Genomic DNA, 20936 nt, shown 5'->3' with positions numbered 1-20936 from the left:
TTGCATCCCCTTGAACCTGACTGGTTTGGGGGGTGGGTGCTGGCCCCTCTGCAAGCAGGACCTCCTAGAGAGATGTGGATACCACCAGGGGCATCTGCACAAGGTGGAGACACCCTGTGAGAGGGCTCAGCCTGACCCTGGGGGTGTTCAGGCCTTCCCACGAGCACAGAGGGAGCTCAGGTACTTCACCCCAGGATGGCCAAGTTCAGGTGAAGAAGCTTTTTTCCCTTCAGGGACAGTTCACTTAGAACAGTCTCAGCCAGGGAGGCGAAGGCCACCAAGGTTGGTTGTTTAATGATTGCAGCAAATGAGGCACAGCAAGGCTGGAGCTTTTGGGTTCATTTACACAAGGGCAGCAGCGGAAGCATCTTCGCTCGCTCCGTGAGGGTGTTTTCGGGGCCGTACGCAAGCCCTGCATTAATCAGCAATATCACGTAGTCTCTCTTGCTCAATTTACTAATATTTATCTGACTAAGACTCTTCTTTTCCTAAGCAGCTCGAAATGTCTCATCTCACTGACTCAGTGTGTTACCATTACATGTTGTAAACTGCTGCACACAGTCATGAAGCAGGCTTGAGGGGCTGGGGGCAAAAAAAACAAGATACAATTTCCAGTAAGCCTGTCCCCTGTTGTGCTCCAGCCAAGTAAGGGGGGGTATGTGCCAGCTCAAGCCTGCTTAGAAGGACTTCAAGCGCTGAAGTTCAGTACTGGGATTAAAAATTGGAGGGCAGGGGGAGGCTGTTTTGCTCTGTCTCTCCCTATCAGCCTGTGTGTGGCATGTTCCCACTCATGGATGTTGGGTTACCAACAATAAGAGGAGAAAAGAGGTTTGTCTTACCTGATCTTCTGAGCTGCTGGTCATGCAGTTCCCTGATCTGCTCCTCCACCCAATGCACATGCCTTTGGGCCTCTTTTGAGCCTAATTTCAAGAGCATATGACAGCATTACAATAGATAGAAAGCTGCTGCATAGTCCGTGTGCAGCTGGGCATGGCTTGGCTCCCCACACTGAGGTGCTTGGATGCATCTTCATACAGGTGGGGAGGGTACTGACCCAACAGGTTGGGTTTGGTCCAAAACTACTGTCTTAATGCTGGCAGACCTGGATACAACCTGGTCTGGCAAGTGTCTTCACAAAACAGCTTGCTGAGCATCAGAGGGGGATCCATGAATACCTTGAGACTTACGTCAGCAGGGAAAAGAAAGCTCCATCGTATGGCTGCCATGGGGCCCATGGTGACTCAGAACTTCCCCCTCAATAAAGACTTCTGCAGAGCATGGGAAGAGCAGCAGCTTGCCAAGCGCTGTCCTGAACTATGTGGTTATTTACTGACTGCTATCAAACATTTCTTCATTTCTGAGGAGCTCAGGATACAGTTTAGGCTACAGTTCACAATGACAGGACATCCCTCCGCCAAAGCATTCAATTTCCCAAACCCAGTCTGCTGGGATAAATATTTGGGAGCTCTTTATTTGGCAGCAGCAGTAACAAATGCCTGAGACCCCGACTGATGCTGATGTGCTCTTTGCATACAAAGTCCCTGGTGATTACAGCTCCTGCCACTTAGCATGACGCTACAAGACCGCTACCAGCCAGCCTCTTATGACCCCAATGTGCTGCAGCAATAACATTTACTGGAGATTATGGAGGGCCAGGCCTTGTAGTAACATGCTGATACCACACATTGGACTGAAGGTCACCACTCAGGGTAACCTGCCCTTTTGAAATCTGTGGAGACCAGTAGAGTGCTTTTTAACCACCTTTTTACCATTTTTATCTACATGTGGACTCTGGCAGTGCCAGCAGTGACCAGTGCACATGAGCAGGCTGTCCTGTGTCACATCTGAGCACAGCACTGGGATGTGCTGCCTGACATTAGCATGGCTCATGTCCCAGCATCCCAACCTGGCTGTCTTGCTGGTGGGTGATTGAGCTCCCTGCTTGGCATGTACTGCTGGCCCTGCTTGCTGCTTTTCACCATTTTTTTAGCTAGAAGTGTGGAAACCTGAAGATAAAACATCAAAAGGCATCTCAAGACTACCTAACTACATCATCAGCAAACTTTAAGGCAGTTGCAGGGCAAGATGAGGTCATAGTACTGTCCAGATTTGGGATGTTTCACATCTCCAGGTGGGCTGGAGAGCCATCACAAACCAAACCCTCTGGGGGGGGGCAGGGCCAGAGCAGTGGGTTTGGAGGCACAGTATAGTTTGGAACTGGTCTGGAGCTGGAGGGAAAAATGCATCCCTTCCTTCCTGGGCAGCCAGCATGTGTGGCAGGACACATGCTAGCACTGATGTCATGTTTCACATCACCCTTCATCCACCAAATTTTCTTTCTGAAATGGAGACACTACATTGTGGCATGTGTGAAGGGAAGCAGGTTTTGGTGCTGGCTGTCCTCTCCCAAGGTATTCCTCCTCCTTGCCAATATTCCTGCCTGCCATTGCATTTACCTGCTACCATTCCCCTGCTGCTCCTCACTAAACCCACACCCATGGCCAGCTCTTCAACTTCAGCAGAAGCTGAAGATGCTGCATTGTTTCGCTGACAGTGCCTGTGAAGGCTGAAGGGAGATGGGAGCCTGATACAGTGGATTAAAAACCCCAAAAATACTCTCCATGCACCAGCTTCAGGTGCTTCAGTGAAATCCAGAAACCAAGGAAGAGAAAAAGCAATCCTAAAGCTACAGGATAGACAGGAAAAGGGGAATCAGCCATGTGCATTTGTCCAGTTTTCACTGACTTTCCCAGACCTAACCTCTCATTGATTTATTTCTGCACTCCAAGCACCAAACCAAAGGGTTCAACAACCCTGAGCATTTGGTGTGTATAACCTCCGGGTGCCACCCACTTTGTACCTGTTCTTTGCCTTTTTGGGTCATATGGTGGTGGATCATGGCAGCCTGCTTGGGGATTTGCTGATGGGGTATGATGTGAAAGCCCAACTTTCATTTTTCCTGCTGGTTACTCAGCCTGTCTGATGTTCAAACACCCAGCCCCACCTTGGCAAATATTTGCAATAAGTAGCTCAGGGCATGTCCCAGCACTGAGTCCTGGGACTGAGCCCAGCTGTCCCACTGGAACTTGGGCTGGGCTGAGGGCTGGGTCAAGCATCAGTGGTGCCATTATCCTTCTCCTGATGGTCCCCATGCTGCTTGGCCGGCCCAGGAGCTGGGGAAGGAAATGCTTAAGTCATAAGAAGCTGAGGATTTTTTCTTTTTCCCCATTCTGCTAAAGAAATCACAGTTCAGGGGCAGGAAGAAATAGGTTTTGTAGAAACCTCTGTGTGTAGAGACCAAAAAAACCAGGCACTTTTGGAGATGAGCACAAACCTGGTGGCCCAGTGGTCCAGTCTCCCTGGTAGCCCAGTGGTCCAGTCCACCCGGCTGGCCCAGGGTCAGCTTGTGCCAGTACTGCTGGAGGCAGTGGTGACTGCAGCCTTTACGAGTGGAAAAAAAAGATGAAGAGAGAAAGTTTGTGATAAAGCAGGAAGGCAGTTAAGAGGAGGAAATGAGGGCACTTGGCACGTAACCTTGGCCAGGCTCTGCTCCCCAGGGACAAGCCAAAAATAAATTTCCCTGGAGCCAGTGCAGCCAGCACCCAGGTTAAAGTGCTGTGGGGGCAGGGGGGTTGGAAGCAGCCACAGCATGCACAGGGATCACCCAGCCAAAGGCACCCCAACTGATTTTTAGCAGTGGGTTTGTTCCCCTTCCCTGGGTTTCTTTGGGATCCTCAGAGAGTCATATAATCATAGAATTGTTTCAGCTGGAAAAGACCTCCAAGATCATCAAGTCCAACGACCAACCTACCACCACGGCCATTAAACCATGTCCTGAAGTGCCACGTCTACACCTTTTTCCTTTCCCCTTCACATGCTGTCTCAGTGGGGCTACAGCCTGGTGTGCCTGGCACAGCTCTGAGGGGAAAAGTTCTTTTCATTGAACTGAAAACACTCCTAATGCTGTGTAATTGCTTAAATTGCTTCAGGCTGGATGTGAGGAGGAGGTTCTTCACCATGAGAGTGGTGAAACCCTGGAATGGGTTGTCCAGGGAGGTGGTCGAGGCCCCGTCCCTGGGGGTGTTTAAGAGCAGGCTGGATGAGGCTCTGTCCAGCCTGATCTAGTGTGGGGTGTCCCTGCCCATGGCAGGGGGGTTGGAACTAGATGATCCTTGCGGTCCCTTCCAACCCTGAATGAAACTATGAAACTATGAAACTATAAATCACAGAACACCCCTCCCACCCCCGCTAAGTGTGAGGCAAGCTCTGAGTGCTCACTTCATAAGAGCTTAGCTATTCACTCCAAATTGCTGGTGTCCTTTAGAAGTAAGGTCCCTCCTGTGCGCAAAGAGAGGTAGCATTGACTGGCATTCACCACCCTGGGATGGGTTTATCCAGGCTTTCCTGAAGGTGGTGTAACCAGAGGGGTTGCCATCATAGGGATAAAACACTTTAAATTCCTTCTTTCCTTAATCTACTGTTAACTACTGGGTATATAGAGTGGAGTCCTGCTGGCTAGCTGGCCTTTGGAGTCAGGAAATAACCTCCAAATGGGGAAAAATGAATTAAATTCCTTGGCAGGCAGCCAGGATGACTAAGTCATTCTTCCAGCCCTACTGGAGCAGGAGTCAAAGTCACGGAGCCGGACACATTTCCCATAATTGGAAACCCTTGGCCAGAACAGTGGGATTCAGGGCTGCAGCAAAGGCTGTGGTGGGCAGTGAACAGCCAGGGGCCATGGGCTGGGCAGCTCCAGGAGGGAGATGCAAGTCCATGTGTCTGTGCTTTGCAAGAGAGAAACCAGTGAACAGAAATAGCCAATTAGACATTTGTCCAAACCAGCAGGAACTGAGTTTGGAGTTCCCAGCTCAGACACAGCCAGCCCGGTGTCATTCCTCAGGTCTTTCTAAAAGCCTCTTAAGGCTCCCACAGGCACTTCTCCATCCTTAGCTCTCCTTACAGGGCCCTGAAGCACTTTGTGAAAGCAGGAGAAGAATGTTTGATTTCAGCGAGCCCATCTCTTCCCTGGCCAAGGAGGAAGGATGTGGCTGTGCCCGTTGTTTGCCTCGCCTTTGCCAGGACTACTCATTCCTTCCCTTTCTGGATGGGACTTATCTGTGGCCACTCCAGCAGTGCATGACAACAGCCAAGCACCCTGCAGGGAGCCGTGTGAGTGCCTCACCACCCACAGCTTGCTCAGCCACCCTCTCGGCGCCACTCTACTCCCAGCACCACCAAAAACCATCATCATCGTTGGATGCTGCTGGGAAACGAGCACTAGAAGTGAACCAGGTGGTCACCCCCAGCATGCCCTGGGCAGAGGTCTCCCTGGCACTGGGATTTTTGGCTCCATCTACCCTCTGAGCACATTTCTCTGCAGCATACCCAGCCCCTCCCGTGGCTGATAAGAGGAGCCTGACCTTTATCTCTGGTGACTCATGGCTGCTTCTGCTTCACTTGCGCGTCAAGGGCTGCCTGCCTCCTCCATGGGAAAGCTTTCAAGTGTTGACCAGGGGCAGGAAAGGCACAACCACACCTGCAGCCAGAAATCCCCTTTAGCCACGGCCATTCAACTGCTTATCGCCCTGTGGTGCGTCCCTCACTGCTTCTGCTGCTCCTCCCACGGTGTAAAGTGAGGCTCTGAGGGCAGTGACTCGGGACAGCTCACTTCAGCCTGCTCAGAAGTGCATGGGATTGTGTGGGCACAATTATTAATTAAATAGAAAACTCCTCTCTCATCTATGCCACAGGCCAGAGCCAAGTGACCAAGGCTGCTGAAGTTATTGCATCTTTCCCACCTTCTGAAATGCCTCCCTGGGTCTTCCAGTGCTATGGGGCAGCTCATCCCACACATCCCCTCGTTCAGGAATGAGGGCACTCAGAAATGCTGCCTGTTTGTGCAGTGCTGGGGACTTTAGGTCCCTCCAATGGAGAGAAGGGAGGGATGCTCAGGAGCACTGCAGGCCCAGAGAAGGTGTGGGGTGTTGTACTGCCATTGAGGAGAAACACCCTTGCAAGCACAGTGCATGCCATGATGTGCACTGAGGGAAGATTTTATAGTTCCTCCTAGATTTCTTACATCCATGGAAGATGCCTTCTCCAAAGGCTGTTTCCATGCACACACACATTGCCTGTGTTGAGAGACCAGCACTGTACACGTGGCATGACAGGACAGGAGCCCACAATCCTCCTTCCCTACCTTTGACTACACCAGCACAACAGCCATGGGTGAAGACTGTGCACAGATGGATGAGGAGGACGAGGCTGACAATGAGGAGCCACCCCAAGGACAGGACAGAAGCTCAGTGCTGCTGACACCCAGCATCCTGCTTCCAGCCTGAAATGCACAAGAGTGGTGTTATTTTCACCCTCTACATGCAGTGCTGCAGCTAGAATCCTAAGTAATTTCCCACAGCAATGAGGTGAGAAGAAAGGGGAAAGGCCCTAATCTTAGGATAAAGGTGGCAACTGGGATGGGGATGCAGGTGTCCCCATGGGAGCAGCACTGCACTTCTTCAGGAGACCACCAGGTTGTGGCTCGCTGCAAAAAAGGTCCCCTTGGCAAAGCCAGGTTGTGACCAATGGTTGCTGTGGGTGTTGAGGCTGATGAGCTTTTGTTGAGCTTCTAGGAGCTCAAGGCAGAGGGAAGGCAGGGAGGAGCTTTGTGTTTGTGAGGGTCTGGCAGGGAGCCTGGAGTGGGATCACAGCCCCAGCCTTCAAAGGGAGGAGGCTGCTGGCTGGGTGCTGACTGGTGGAGCTGTCCCAGCTCTTCCATGTTGCTCCCATCCAGGTGGTTACCAAAGCAGGTTTCACTTTGGTTAAAGCCAGCCTTGTTCTTCCATCTGGTGAAGGGCTGGGGCAGCCGCAGGGTGACTCAGCTTGCCCACACAGCCGCCTGCCATCCAGCCCCAGCTATATTTGCCGAGCAGGTGAATCAATCAAGCAGAGGAAGACCTTCGACCTTGCCACCTTGGCTTTCTTTCTCCCTTTTCTTTTTTCTTCTCCCTGGACCCACACTACCTTGAATGGCCCCAGGCAAGTGGCAGCTCTGCTGCCTGCCTACCCAAGACTGGTGCTCTACAGGATGACCATGCATTGACCATCCAGCCGGGCCACTGGTAGCCAGCTAGCAGCGTGGTGGTCCTGGGGCCACCTGCCCCTGCGAGCCAAGGGCAAGCTCAGAAGCACTGACTGAAGTGGAAGAAATGTCAAGGGCGTGGTGCAACCACAAAGCCAGCGGCTTCTTAATAATTTTTTTTATCTCTGATAGGAGGAAGTCATAAAAAGTGATTATGTTTCACTGGAATGCAAGAAGAAAGGACATCCAAGCACACAGGACCCAGCCAAGGCCAAAGCTCTGGCTCTCTACTACCAGCAAGAGCAATAAAACGGAGAGAGGCATCGTGAGGCACAGCTGGCAGCTCAGGCCCTGCAGTTATCACTGCTTCCCAAGGGAGATTTCTAACATGTGCTCCATTTCTTCCTCCCTAGTCACACCTTAGGACAGCTGGAGAAGGTGGTGCCCACAGGAAAAGCGCTCACATGGGTTGGGTGGGTGAGTCCCACCTTGGTACTCACCATGAGGTATCACAAGGAGGGTGTTTCTATCACAGACCAGATACCTGCTGCTTGGAATTAAATAGATAATTAATAGATAAGATAATACATATACATATTAGTTCAAGGAAACCCTATATTAGTTCAAGGAAACCCTATTGTGGCCTTTCAGCACTTAAAGGGGCCTACAGGAAAGCTGGGGACAGACATTTTAGCAGGGCAGGTATTCTAGCAGTGACAGGACAAGGGGTGATGGCTTAAACTAAAAGAGGGAGATTCAGACTGGAAGGAATGTTTGACTCTGAGGGTGGTGAGACACTAGCCCAGGTTGCCTGGAGAAGTGGTAGATGGTCCATGCCTGGAAAGATTCCAGGTCAGGTTGTCTGGGGCTCTGAGCAACCTGCTCCATTTGCAGATGGCCCTGCTGACTGCAGGGTGGGGGTTGAACGAAATGACCTTCAAAGGACCCTTCCAACCTCAATCATTCCACAGTTCTGTGAAGCTATGATTCCAGGAACTATTTTTGAGCTCCTAATCATGACTCTGCTTTAGCTTTCAGACACCCATCCCACCAGGGCAGCTCCTCCCTCACCAATAACCACCCAGTATTGTATCCAGGAGATGTCTCTGGCTTGTGCTCTGTGTGTGTGGAGGGCTTGGCTTGGCTTTGGAAGACTTTCTGGGTTTGGGGTTTTTTCAGGCTGTTCGCTGCCCCTTTGATCTGCTGGCTCTTGACACCAAAAACGCCGATTGCAGCCTGCTGGGGCAGGATCTGCAAGTGCCAGCAGCAAGGCCAGGAGGCACCCAGCCTCCATCAGCTCCCACTAGCCACCCCAGAGCCCCCACACAGCACCCTGCCAGCCCAGGGGGATGAGAGGAGAACCCCTAAACCCTACAGCGCACCAGACCCAGGGATCGCCCATGGTGCCAGCAGCACACTGGAAGGGGGCTGGTCCCCTCCTCCCCTGCACCGCCACCCCCTTTAATTAAGAATTGAAATCATGTAATTGCCTCTTCATTAAAGCCAATTAAAGCCCGGCTGAGGAGGGAGGAGGCGGCACATTTTGCAACTCTCCACGGAGATGAGAAAGCACACACCGCAATTACCTCTCCCCCCCGCCGCTCGCTCTGCCTTCGCCCAACCTCTTCATCAGAGCTGGCTTTGAAATCGGACCCTGGGTGAAACGGCGCTGGCGGCTTCCGCGCGCCCAGCAAACCCTGCGGACTGGTTGGGCAGGGTGCTAGGAGAGGCTGCTGAGCACTCTGCTGGGAACGGGAGGCCGGGCTGCCTCCTCCTCCTCTTGTCCTGTGCCCTGGGCTAAACATGGAGGAGGGATGCTCCTGGGGATGAGGGACAGAGAACAAGACTGCGGGACAATGCTTCTCCTGTCCAGCTAAGGATGCCCCCAGCGGCTTCTGGATAGGAGGTGGGCTGACTACTGCAGCTCTGCCTTTTAGTCTCCATCTCTTGGGGATGCCTCAAAGCTGGTGGTGGCTCTTTGCCAGGGTCAGGAGCACTCCCCACCTTTGCTTGGTTTTGGGACCTATGCTGACCTCACGCTGTGAGGCAGAGGTGCGCCTCCAGGGTGCTTCTCATTTACTGTCCCTAGCTGTAACAGTTCACAGGGGCTTCAGTCCCAAGTGAAACAGAGTACTTGCAACCTCTTCAGCCTCACTGGCAGAAATGGATTGAAAAACTCAGGTCCCCAGAAGACAGGAAATAAAGCTGGGGGGTGTGGCAGGAGGAAGGGCTCCATCCCCTCTTCTCTTTGGCCAGAAGACCATAGACTCATAGAACTCTTTTGACTGGGAAATACCCAAGAGAGTCCAACCATCGACCTACCACCACCATGGTCATTAAATCATATCCCCAAATGCTGTGTCCACACATTTCTTCATCTCCAGGGTTGGTGACTCCACTTCCCTGGAGAGCCTGTTCCAATGCCTGACCACTCTTTTTGCAAAGGATTTGTTCCTAATATCCAACCTAAACCTCCCCTGCTGCAATTTGAGGCCGTTTCCTCTTGTCCTGTCACTTGATGCTAGACACAAACCAAGCCATATCCATGGTCACAGGAGTTTGCAGCCAAAGAAGCATCACCAAGTCTGCCAGCACCAAGTTGCATGCCTTGGCAGTGCTGCTGCTCCAGATGCCAGCTCAGTTGATTTACCCTCTTGCTACCCTAGCAGCAGCCCTGGCGAACACCTTGCTGCACACAGCACACCCCACGCTCGCCTACGCTTTGACCTGAACCATGCTAATTAACCTTTTTTTCTGGTTGTTGTTTCTATAACAACAGTCCAGCATTCTTTGTAGGTGATCTCTTCAAAGATCTCCTTTTTGATCTTTTCATAGGCTAAGCAACAATTCATCCTATATAAATTCTCAGATTGAAAGTACATAATTTGTTTTTCCCCCTGCTTTTAGTTTTGAAGCGGTGAGATGAAATGGCTTAGGGGAACGGCAGCAGCAGTTATATCTTAATTGGTTTTTCTCTGCATCAAAACACCTTGAACTATTCACTTGTGTGCAGGAGCTCTGCATGACCTTTACAGAAAGTGCTTTAAACTCCCCTAACAAGTTATATCCCATCACCGACTGCAGGAGGTTGCTTTGGTGGTGCCTCCAATATAGTTTCGTACCCTAATCTCTTTCCCTTGTGCTCTTTCTGTCCAGGTAAATCAGGGTTTGAAATATGCCTGAAGTCAGGAGCAAGAAAAGGAAGAAGGTAGCCAAGATAACTGGGTGAAATAATAGAAGGAAAGAGGGCAAAAACCCTCTAAACTTCCTCTTTATTGTGACTTTGCCACTACCAGTCAAGTAGAATCATAGAATCAATGAGGTTGGAAAAGACCTCAAAGATCATCAAGTCCAACCTGTCACCCAAGACCTCATGACTACTAAACCATGGCATTTAAAGCTGCAACACCAGGGCAAGTTCTTCCTTTACCCCTAAAAAGCTGGGTGAGAATTTGGACTCCACCAGCACCAGAGCAAACTTGCTTTGAGGAAAAGAAGATCACCTGAGCAGTTCACCTGGAATATTTGCACCGTGCAAAGATTTGCACTGGAGATAGACTGATGGTCCTTCTCCAGCATCACCCTATGCTGCTTGGCTTCTACCCCAAGCAGGGGAAATTGTTATTTCATAGATAGTTTTTCTTCCCCCCTTTGAGTCACATGCAATGAAAGACTACAATTCCCTACCCTTTCCCTTCAACCCCTTCCTTCAAATGAGATTATAGAATCCTAGAAAGGTTTGGATTAGAAGGGACCTCTAAAGGTCACCCAGTCCAATCCCCCTGCAGTCAGCAAGGACATTCCCAACTAGATCAGGCTGCCACAGGGCCTCTGTCACCTACCTGAGCAACCTGTTCCAGAGTTCCACCACCCTCAGAGCAAAGAACTTCTTCCTAATGTCCAGTCTAAACCTACCCTTCTCTAGTTTCAAGCCATTGGCCCTTGTCTTAGTGCTACATGCCCAGGTAAACAGGGATGGGGTTATCATAGGTTGACTGGCAGATCCTGAGGGGGCAAGCAGTGAAGGAGGACAAGTCATCAAGTGGCCACCACCATGCTGATGATGGCTCATTTGGGAAAGGAGGAATTGCCAGGAGGATTTTTTTGTGCAGAGCAGGACTGTTAGCAGGTAGAAGCTAGTATCAGTCAGGGTTGGAAGGGACCACAAGGATCATCTAGTTCCAACCCCCCTGCCATGGGCAGGGACACCCCACACTACATCAGGCTAGCCAGAACCTCATCCAGCCTGCTCTTAAACACCTCCAGGGACGGGGCCTCAACCACCTCCCTGGACAACCCATTCCAGGGCTTCACCACTCTCATGGGGAAGAACTTCCTCCTCACCTCCAGCCTGAATCTCTCCACCTCCAGCTTCATTCCATTCCCCCTAGTCCTATCACTACCTGAGAGCCTGAGAAGTCCCTCCCCAGCCTTCTTGTAGGCCCCCTTCAGATACTGGAAGGCCACAATGAGGTCACCTGGGAGCCTTCTCTTCTGCAGACTGAACAGCCCCAACTCCCACAGCAGGAGGCTGTGCTGGCAGCCAGAGCAGACGCTTGCTGGTTCTGCTAACCTGGTTTGGCATCCCCAGGCACGGGTGCCCACATTCCCACGGTACCAGCGGAGGGGAAGGCAGCTTGTGCAAGAAGCGAGCGCAGGGCTGGGTGGAGCCAGCACTTGGCTTGTGTAATGGCAAGGTGAACAAGAGAGGAAAGCTGGCACTTGGTGAACAGCTCAGCCTTCATTCACATGATGCTTCATTAGCAGCACAGGCTTGGATTTGTTGGGGTTTTTTTTCCCTTTTTCTTTTTTTTCCCCATCTCTGGATGCTTGTCGAGCCAGAGTGACTTACAGCAGTCATTGTTTGGGCTTCCTGGCCCATGAGAAGCTAGGGGTATTTAGGGCAGCAAAATGAGCATAAAGGGAAAAAAATGGCTCTGCCTGCTATTAGTGTGATGACTAAGCTGTCTGGGAAAGGAAGGATGAAGGTTCTTCCATGCACAGGTCACAGCTACAACGACAGAGCCATGTGCACACTGTTTGCAGTGAAAAACCATGGGCAACAAAGGTGAAAAATGCAAAGACTTCAGCTCTGAACAGATGATCTCTTGACACAAAATCTACTGCCTCCAGACTGCATTTGGAAAATAGACAGTTATCCACAGGAAGAGGCAGAGGAAGAAGCACAAATACAACACTTCAGGATCTTTAACACATCATCCTTCCCAACAGGTTATCAGGAGGTGATTTGCAGAAGCCCAAAATAAACTTTGTGGTTTTCCAAAAGCCATGGTGTTGGACATAAAAATCCAGGTGGAGCTTAGTGATAGTGCACAAGCTCCAGCAGCAGGAGAAGCAAGTCTCCCATCCAGCTGCATAATCCACTACTTGCACTTACAGGCTCAACCAGAAAGGATGTTCCTCCCGTTGTCCAAAAGGGGTTGTCAAGCTGGGATGCCTCAGAAGATGATGCAAATTCCAAGCCCAGGTTCACAAGGTGATGTGCTACCTCAGTGCAACGTCAGGCAGCCAGGGCATGCCTCATGGCTTAAACTCACCTCTTGAATCGCCGAGCCCACAAGAAGCCATTTCCTGATGCCATAACTTGTCTGACCTCGTCGTACATGCTGCTCTCCAGGGTGGGCCTCCTCTGGACCACACTGTGCTGAGCTGGCTTCCTCAGCGAGACCTCATTTGCTTGAGGAACTGCTGTCAAGGCAGCATTTAACTGAGGATGAATTTATTACAAGTCTCCTTTATTTTCAAACAGGAAAAGCCTGTTTAATAAGGAGAGTGGAAACACACAGAGACCATTTTCATTTTTCCAGCTACCACAAATCCTCACCAGTTGGCAAACCCCAGATAACTGAACTTACTGAAGTTGGCCCCAAGTTCTTAGTTAGCCAAAATCCCGAACTCCCAGGAAGAGATCCTAACACTGTGCAAAAGACTCCTGAAAAACCAGAGCCTGTCCTCAGTTTTCAGCTGGAAGCAGAGCATTTCCTACTGGTTTCTGTACCAGATGGGGCAGCGGGGAGCAGCTCGAAGGCTTCCTTCCTAGACAACCGAGGTGCTGAGAGGCCATTAATCACGCTGCAGCCCGAGCGGGCGACACGCCAGAAGAATCTCGCCTGGAGCACTTCCAGTTGCTTTAACTTTCAGATCCAGCAATGGAGATTTTATTTCCCCGCCCCCCCCCCCCCCCCCCCCCTCCCGAAATGAGAGGCTACCGACACAAAGACGACATCAAAAGAGCCTGTTCCCACAGACTAAGCTTTCCAGCTTCTTTTATCGGGTTGCTGCGATGGTAATCAGGCATGTATGCACGCAGACTCACCTTTTTGGGATCATCTCACCATTTTCTCCAAACCTCCCACTTCAGTTTTGCAAAGGGCCCCCCATTTGTTTGTCTTAAGGCAAAGCCTTCAGAAAGCAACAATACTGATCTCCTTTAAAGTTTCTTTTCCAACAGTTAATCATTCCTCTTTGTGCACACCCACGCTCCCTCTATTTACCATCCAGCCTGGATCTGTCCAGCTGTGATGTTCCGACAACCGCATCAGTTCTTCCTAAAGGGAAAGTTGTTTAAGTACCTGTAAAAAGCAGCTACCTGTCCTGTAGTGAAAGCCTGCAAGTAACCACCAAAATCAGCCCACCAAGAGCTCAGCTTCACCATTACCAGCTGGATCTGTGATGGTCAGAGCAGGCTGGGATTTGACAAGGTCCACTTTCTATGGGGCTGTGTGATTGGTGTTACCTCTGCTTTAAGGAATCCCAGCTCAGCTTTCCTAGCACTTTCCCTAGGATGAACACCTCACCAAGCAGCTTCCCCACCCACCCATCTCATTGTGCTCCCCGAGTGCTGGCACATTTGCTCTGTGTGTTCTGGAATTTCCCGTTTTCGAAAAATTAAGAGTTGGCCTTTCAGGATTCATGCACATAAATTACTTCAGCGTGCTCATTTGCAGATCTTTATCTGCAGGTAGCAGCACTCCTGTTTAACCATGTAGTGGAAAGTCTTCAGGATGGGGAAACATCATTCCACTTCTTTTGATATAAGGAGGGGGGGAAAAAAAGAGTTAAAAAGCTGGTCAAATACCTGTTTGATGTGCCTGGCATCCCTGGTGCTGTCAGTGCAAGCTCCACGCTGCACTGCTCCCCTCGTCAGACATACCTTTAGGCTGTTCTCCAAGCCTGCAGTAGCACACTCTAAGTCTAGCAATGATTACAAAATTAAGTTTTAATTACCACCAAACAAGAGTCCAGCACCTATCCCTCTGTCTTGGCCCTGCAGTATGTCACCTGAGTATCATTCTCTGATATTCACTTCATTTAGCCCACAACCAACCTGCACAGGTCATGTGGCATCTCTAATAATGACACCACCCCCCCAAAACCCCAAATCCTACAAAACATTCCAGACTGTTTACTTGCAAATTGAGCAAGTTTCTTCTGATTCACATCAAAGAACTCTGTAATGTAATATTTACAAGGGATCCTGTTATTTGGCTTTTGACCACAAAGGAATTAGTAGCAGGATGCTCAGACAAGAGCAGCAGGAGGCCAAACTGCTGGCACAGCCCTTAGGAAACGCTCAGCCCTCCACTAGCAGAAGTCAAAGGGATGCTGAGTTAACCTAGGAAGCAGCAGGGAGCAGACAGGCACCAAGGATCATGTTTCACAACTTTAATAGAATATTCTATCTATTCTGTACAAATTGAAAACACTGTATTAAGTTACAAATGTGTAAGGTAAGGCTGGAGCACTCTACATGCCTGGTCACAGTGTTGATACAGCTGCTATTCAACTGCTGCCAGAGGGTGGCAATGGATGCTGAAACTAGAAACGTGTACCTGAAGTGCCACACAACAACAGAAGGTAAGTTTTGAAGACTTCAGAGCTTTAAATGAAACTGTGGAATGGAATAACTTCAGTGTTGCCAAGTAAGACAGCAAAACTTCAGATTTATTGAACTGAACTTCGATAAGTTTCCGTGTTCAGAGTGAGAGGTCCTTCCATGCTGGACACTAAGCAATAAGACTACTGGCAATTTCCTGGTTCTTTGGCTGCAACCCACTTCCACCAACAGCAACAGTTTGGCCTTTGCATTTTGATCTTCATCCAGAAGAGTTGTCATTTTGATGCAAGTTTGTTTCTTCTGTCTAGACTACTACATTGAGACCAAGTCAAAGGAGTTGTTATAAGTACCCATGTTGTATGCAAAAGAGAAAAGATTTTTCTTTCAAGTATATTAAAACCTATTAAAAAGCACTAATTCTGTCAAAGTACTTACAAACATGAATAAATAAATAGTAAGATGAACAACTAAGTCTCAAATATGACACCCCCTGCAATGAAGTAGAATTACTTCGATCGGTTTTAACTGAGATAATAAATATGACACTGAAAGCTGCTCAAGCACTAGGTTCAATCAGTAGGTTGCAAGAAACATTACAAAAGGGGGGGAAGGGAACTAGCAAAAAAAGTCATATTGCTCTATCTGTTTCAGCTACCAGACATGTAATCCATTTACCTTTAGCTTCTCTGCACATTGCTATTCCACAAGTTTCAGTGTTTCACAAGAAAATGGATAATCTCACTTGGTAGTCTGGACTATTCCCTTATGCATAGGGCAGAAGGCTCTAAAGGCCTAGTGACATACTTAGCTACAGTGTACCAACGGCTGTAGAGTGTGCTTTATTTAAACCTCTTATTTCCCAAATGCATTGAAGTTGCCACTGTACATGTTAAGCAAGAAAGAAGAAGAGTTAGTGAAAACCATGCATTTTAAAACAAATTAAACTTTAAGCATTGTTAATAAGATTGTGCTGCAGCGATGGAATATCCTGAACTGCAGGCCAGGTATCCAAATATTTGTAACAGGTTGTTCAAATATCACTTCCAAGTGGTATTTCCTTATTACTGTTGTTTGCATTCAGCAGGCTGGCTGGCATCTTTCTGTGTAAAGGAAAAACAGGGGAAAAAAACAGTTAAAAATCAAAATGGTACACAAGAAAACACTTCAACAAAGAAATGAAACTGGCTATGCAGTTCTCCATTAGCTGGAGGTGTCACTAAAAAACACGAGGAAACTCAAGCTAGATGTTGAAGGTCTACAGCAGCCACAACATTTACTGGGTCTCCCCCTTGCCCCTAGCTGCCTGGTACCCCCCTAACAACATTTTGAACCTGCATTTATGTTCTCCAAATGGCATCCAGCATGGCCAAGGTTTAAACAACAGAAGCAAACCACCTTCTACTCCTCCCAAGCAGAGGTTCGACCCGACTTTCAGCTCCTCTTGAACAGTTTAACACTAAGTTGCCACCTCCTCAGCAGCTCTGAAGAGGAAGGCAGGCAAGGAAGGCAGGCTGCTTATTCTGCAGCACGCTTGAGCTTTTCCTTACAAGCCTTGCCCTTTTTGCTGAGGTGATAAAAATGCAATTAATGTGCTGATTTCTCCTAGGTTCTGCATCACCAGCAGGTAACTATTCAACAGCGGGCAAGAAGTCCACATGTTAATCCAAATATGTAAAAGTGGAAACACCTTCATTAGGTAGCAAAACAACTTCCCCCTTGGCAAAAGGAAGGGTATTTGTGAAGAACAAGTACTCAAACAGCTAAGAACTTCAGGTTTTACACTGTACTTCCTGCTTTTTTTTCCCTTGTAAAATAGGTTTCTCAGAGAGCAGAATGGAGTCAGTGTATTTGTGACCCATTTGCTTCTCACAGTTACAGAAACCTGCTGAATTCTAGTAAAGATAGACACAGGTATAAAACAGGACACCTCAAATGTCCCTGACTGCAACGTGTTTAGTGACTATCCCGAAGAACTGTGCGCATTGTGAAAGAAGCAAACATGCAGGAGCTCATTTTAAGCCCAGTAACCAAGAGCTAAGACAAATGTTTTGCCTGTAGTGAGGAGGAACTGGGAAAACTAAGACTCCTTATCCTCACTTCTGCCCTTGATCATCTGCACTAAACCCAGGCTATTTCTCCTCTTCCTCACATGAACTGCTTTGGTGACCATCACTCCCACTGGGAGTCTGGACTCAAGCCAAAAGCTGTCTCTTCTGCACAAATATACCAAAGACTGTTCACATTTCTTTCCTGCAGTTTTCCTCCCCCAGCACATCTGGCTAACTTCAGCTTTGTACTCTCATCTGCTTGAGGTTCCAAATAACACTGATGTGAACTCATTTTCACTGATCTGGGCCTAAATACAGCACAAACTCCCTCTTGAGAAGAGGGATGTTTACACAGAACACAGAATTAGCACTCTGTCAAAAGAGAAATCTGACTGCCACTGGCAATACATTACATGATATTCTTTCTCATCTAGAGGCAGGCAAAAAAGGGCAATGCTTTTATCCAAGCTCTCCCCAAGTGTCTGTTTTATTTGTAACTGCTTTGTATTCGAACGTGGCCCAGGGCTGTGCTCAGCATCACTTCCCCTCTCCCAAACGCTCCGGATAAGAGCCATCATCAAGGAACAAATCTGTTATTTACAAAGTACTTAAAAGTCTTTCCATCTCCCTCCTTCCTTCCCATTCACCTGTTTTATTTATCTCAGGCACACTCAGGTTGACCACTGCAACCACTCTGGTTGAATTTTAACCATCACCCAACGCCCTTGTTGTATTTTCTAATAAACTCTGCTATCTCCTCTTTATTTCTGTAAACATTTAAACCATATCACTGCATGTAAATCTTTATCCTGCAAAATGTGAGTCACAGAGATGACAGTTCCTTCTGAGGGCCTTTCAGAAGAGATTGCTGCTATCAAATAAAAACTAATGAATAAACAGTTTAAGGGGTTCTCAGATACGGGTCAGTTGCTGAAGGATTTTGAGAGAAATGCTGCTATTTTTAGCTTACAGTTGAGGGCTTATCTATCTCAGCCACATATATGAAATGTTTAAGCAGGCCATGAGTAACAAGGCAGCATTTCAGACCCAGATTCCAATATAATTCATTTCCTCCCACCATTTCACTAGCTGAGTGCTGCTCCCACCGAGTGCAGCAGCTTGAGAGCCCCACGCTGCCTTTGGCTATTCATCTGCCCCATACACATCTCAGTCTAATCCCAAGGTGACAATGGCACAGATTGACAACCACAGTTTTTTTTCCCCCCCAGTAGCAGCTGCCTCATCAGACATATGCATGTTGAAACTTATCTTTGGGTTCTGATGGCTCCTGTAAGATCAGGGAACAGTCCCCAAGCCGCAAGTGCAATTGAGATGCTACATCCACATGCCCTCAGGCAAGGCTGGTAAGCTCAAGCCTGCTCCTCCTACAGAAGCCAAGGCTGTTGGTGCCATCTGGTCAGCTAACCACTACCAATCCATTTATTGACCTCAGACAGACCCTGTGCTATTTATCTCCCCATTCTAGTGATACTTCTATTCAAGCTATTCATGCCCAAATTAAATTCACAAGATATCATACAAAAGGTGGTGAAGTGCATTGGCCAGGCAACAGAAACTTTATCTGCCAGAGTAAACAAGGAACTGCATCTTATTTTAGACTGAATTCAGCAGCATGGACATGTACTGAAGTTCACTTCAGTGCTAAAGAGACAAATAAGAATTCTCCTCAAAGAGATTCTCTGACTTGAATTCCTCAGAAGTGGTAGGGTTTGATTATTTTTACCTCTTTAAATTATTTGATTATATTTAATTATTCTATCCAAGGACTTTCAACTACTCCAGGCCTTTGATTCCAGTTGGAGATGCTCTTCCTAAGTGTTGTTTAAATACTGGCTCCCTCCTGGTGTATTTCTTTTGCTAACAAGCATCAATATAAAGCCTTTTTTTTGCCTCTGATTCTTATTTACTGCATCATTTACTCTTGAACAATGAACACGGACATGAACATTTTTCTCCCAGCATTTGATTACCCAGAAAAACAATGCTGGAAGCTTGAGCTCTTCAGCTTATGTAAAGACCACTGCCTCAGGCAGCAGCAATTACATCAGTGGCTCATGGACACAGAGAACATGCATAAAATTTAAAGGGGAATGTCACCTAAATTTGCAGAATCAGAAGGCTAAAATGGAGAAGAAAGCAAGTCTTAAGTAACACTGCTTTCAGGGCTTGCATACATACAGCCCACTACCTCTACCCATCCACTGTATCTGCTCTCCCAGAGGATGGGGGCATAAATACTGTCATTTATCTTAGCATTTCAATCCTTTCAAACCAGATCTTTTTAACCAAGTTACTCCTGAAAGAGACATTGAATTTTTATTTATCTTCAATGCTTAAACAAGTTAGGCAGGGCACCTTCCTAAGTGATTCAAAAAGCAACACAGCCTTTGCCCCCTTACTTCTACAGATCACTTTTTGGAAGCTTCCCACCTGCTAAGGCAGCTGTGCAGGCACAGGCAGCCCAGCACCAGCTCCTCTGACTCCAAAACCAGACTCTCCTGCCAACAGTGGGATCGATGCAGGCAGGAGGTACTAAAGCTGATATCCTCTCCAGCCTTTCAGTATTTAAAATGTCTTTCTATAGAATAATCCAGTTAAGGTAAAGGTAGGATAAAGCTGAACTTTATCTTTGTTCATTTTCCAATCTGTGTTATTGAGTGATAAAAAGCAAGGACATCAAATATGTATGTTGGAAGCAAACTCTGAGGTAATTGGAGCTAAGTAAGCAAGTGGTCTGGCCTGTCTCCTCCACACTGGACAGAATGCTTCAAAGGCTCTAAAAATTTGCTGACAAGCCCTTCTGCCACCATTACTCAAAAGACAGACTAAGCCCCTCCAAGCATGTGCAGTCTCTCCCCACAACAGTTCAGTTCATAATTCAAACCATCATTCTGGATCACTTTGTCAGCTACTTCTCTAAGCACAGCATCAGTAACATGAAATAAAAGCAGCAAAAGGAACAGGGCATGCAAGCACATAGGGAAATATACTAGACAAACCAAGTTACATCTTCTGAAGCTACTTCAGATCATCTGAGTGCTCAGTCTTCCAAAGCCACAACTTGTATACAACATAAGCACTTTGTGTAAGAGAAGATAATCTGGTTCTTACTGAGCAACTCAAATGTACTTAAAAGCAACAGGAATGAAAGGAAGGAAGAAGGAAAAGTAACAAAGCAGGAAGTGTTGACATTCATGTAGCAAATACAGTACACCAGAAGGTAATATGGAAGTGACTAGAGAGGAGAAACTGGATTTGAAAGGAAAACAGACCAACAACTTTTTGTGTGTACATGGAAAGGCAAACTACTCCAGATCTGAGAATAGCAAGGAGAGGAACTGAAAGGCCAAGAGGGACAGGAGACAGGGAGAAACAGGCTGAGAAACCAAGATGAACAGAGGAAGGAATAAGAAACAGGATTAGGAATACAACAAACCCTAGAATTCAGAGTTGACCTGAAAAACTGAAGCCAGTGGCTGACAATTTTTCATTGTAAGAAGAGAAGACAGGGGTGTAAGAGTGCAGCAGGATGACATATAAGGTGTTGCGACAAATGGATGTTCTTCTACATCAGGAGAATGAACAGTGCAAGTACACTGGGGCAGGGTGGCTGGCTTCTCAAAGTATACTGGATGAGAAATCAAATAAAAAGCACAGCTCAACTTCAAGTTTAACAGAGGGACATCTCTATACAGAGAAGGAAAACCAGTTGGAAAGATTTACAGAGTCTCCTAAGTAACCAAAGGGGGGAAAACAAAACAAAATCCAAAAAACAATCATAGACAAGCCTGAAATACCAGAGGATGGGGGGGAGGGCAAATACAGAGCCTGATGCAGGCATTGTTCTTGATGAGGCATGGGATGAAAAGTGAAAGATGAGTACACAATAGAAGGAAAAATTTTTTCCTTCTAAATAGGCAGATGAGCAGGA

The 20936-nt window shown here is 47.9% G+C and overlaps 1 protein-coding gene across 3 annotated transcripts in view; it reads right to left on the bottom strand.

Annotated features, from left to right (window-relative positions):
* Positions 1–14749: 14749 nt before the first annotated feature.
* NAP1L4 (nucleosome assembly protein 1 like 4) overlaps positions 14750–20936 on the bottom strand; it is a 28451-nt gene continuing 22264 nt past the window's right edge. For all 3 annotated transcript variants that reach the window (XM_068148310.1, XM_068148308.1, XM_068148309.1), the window contains one exon: positions 14750–16036. Coding sequence is in view for 2 of the 3 variants with exons in the window: in XM_068148308.1 (XP_068004409.1) it covers positions 15998–16036 (39 nt within the window). In the remaining variant the exon portion in view is untranslated. The remainder of the gene's footprint in view (positions 16037–20936) is intronic.

The sequence above is a fragment of the Melanerpes formicivorus genome, unplaced genomic scaffold (assembly GCF_026170545.1).
Source record: "Melanerpes formicivorus ecotype bairdi unplaced genomic scaffold, bMelFor1.0.p_v2 SCAF_16, whole genome shotgun sequence".
Taxonomy (NCBI): domain Eukaryota; kingdom Metazoa; phylum Chordata; class Aves; order Piciformes; family Picidae; genus Melanerpes; species Melanerpes formicivorus.
The sequence above is the reverse complement of the archived record's forward strand: the minus strand, read 5'-3'. Positions and strand labels throughout refer to the sequence as shown.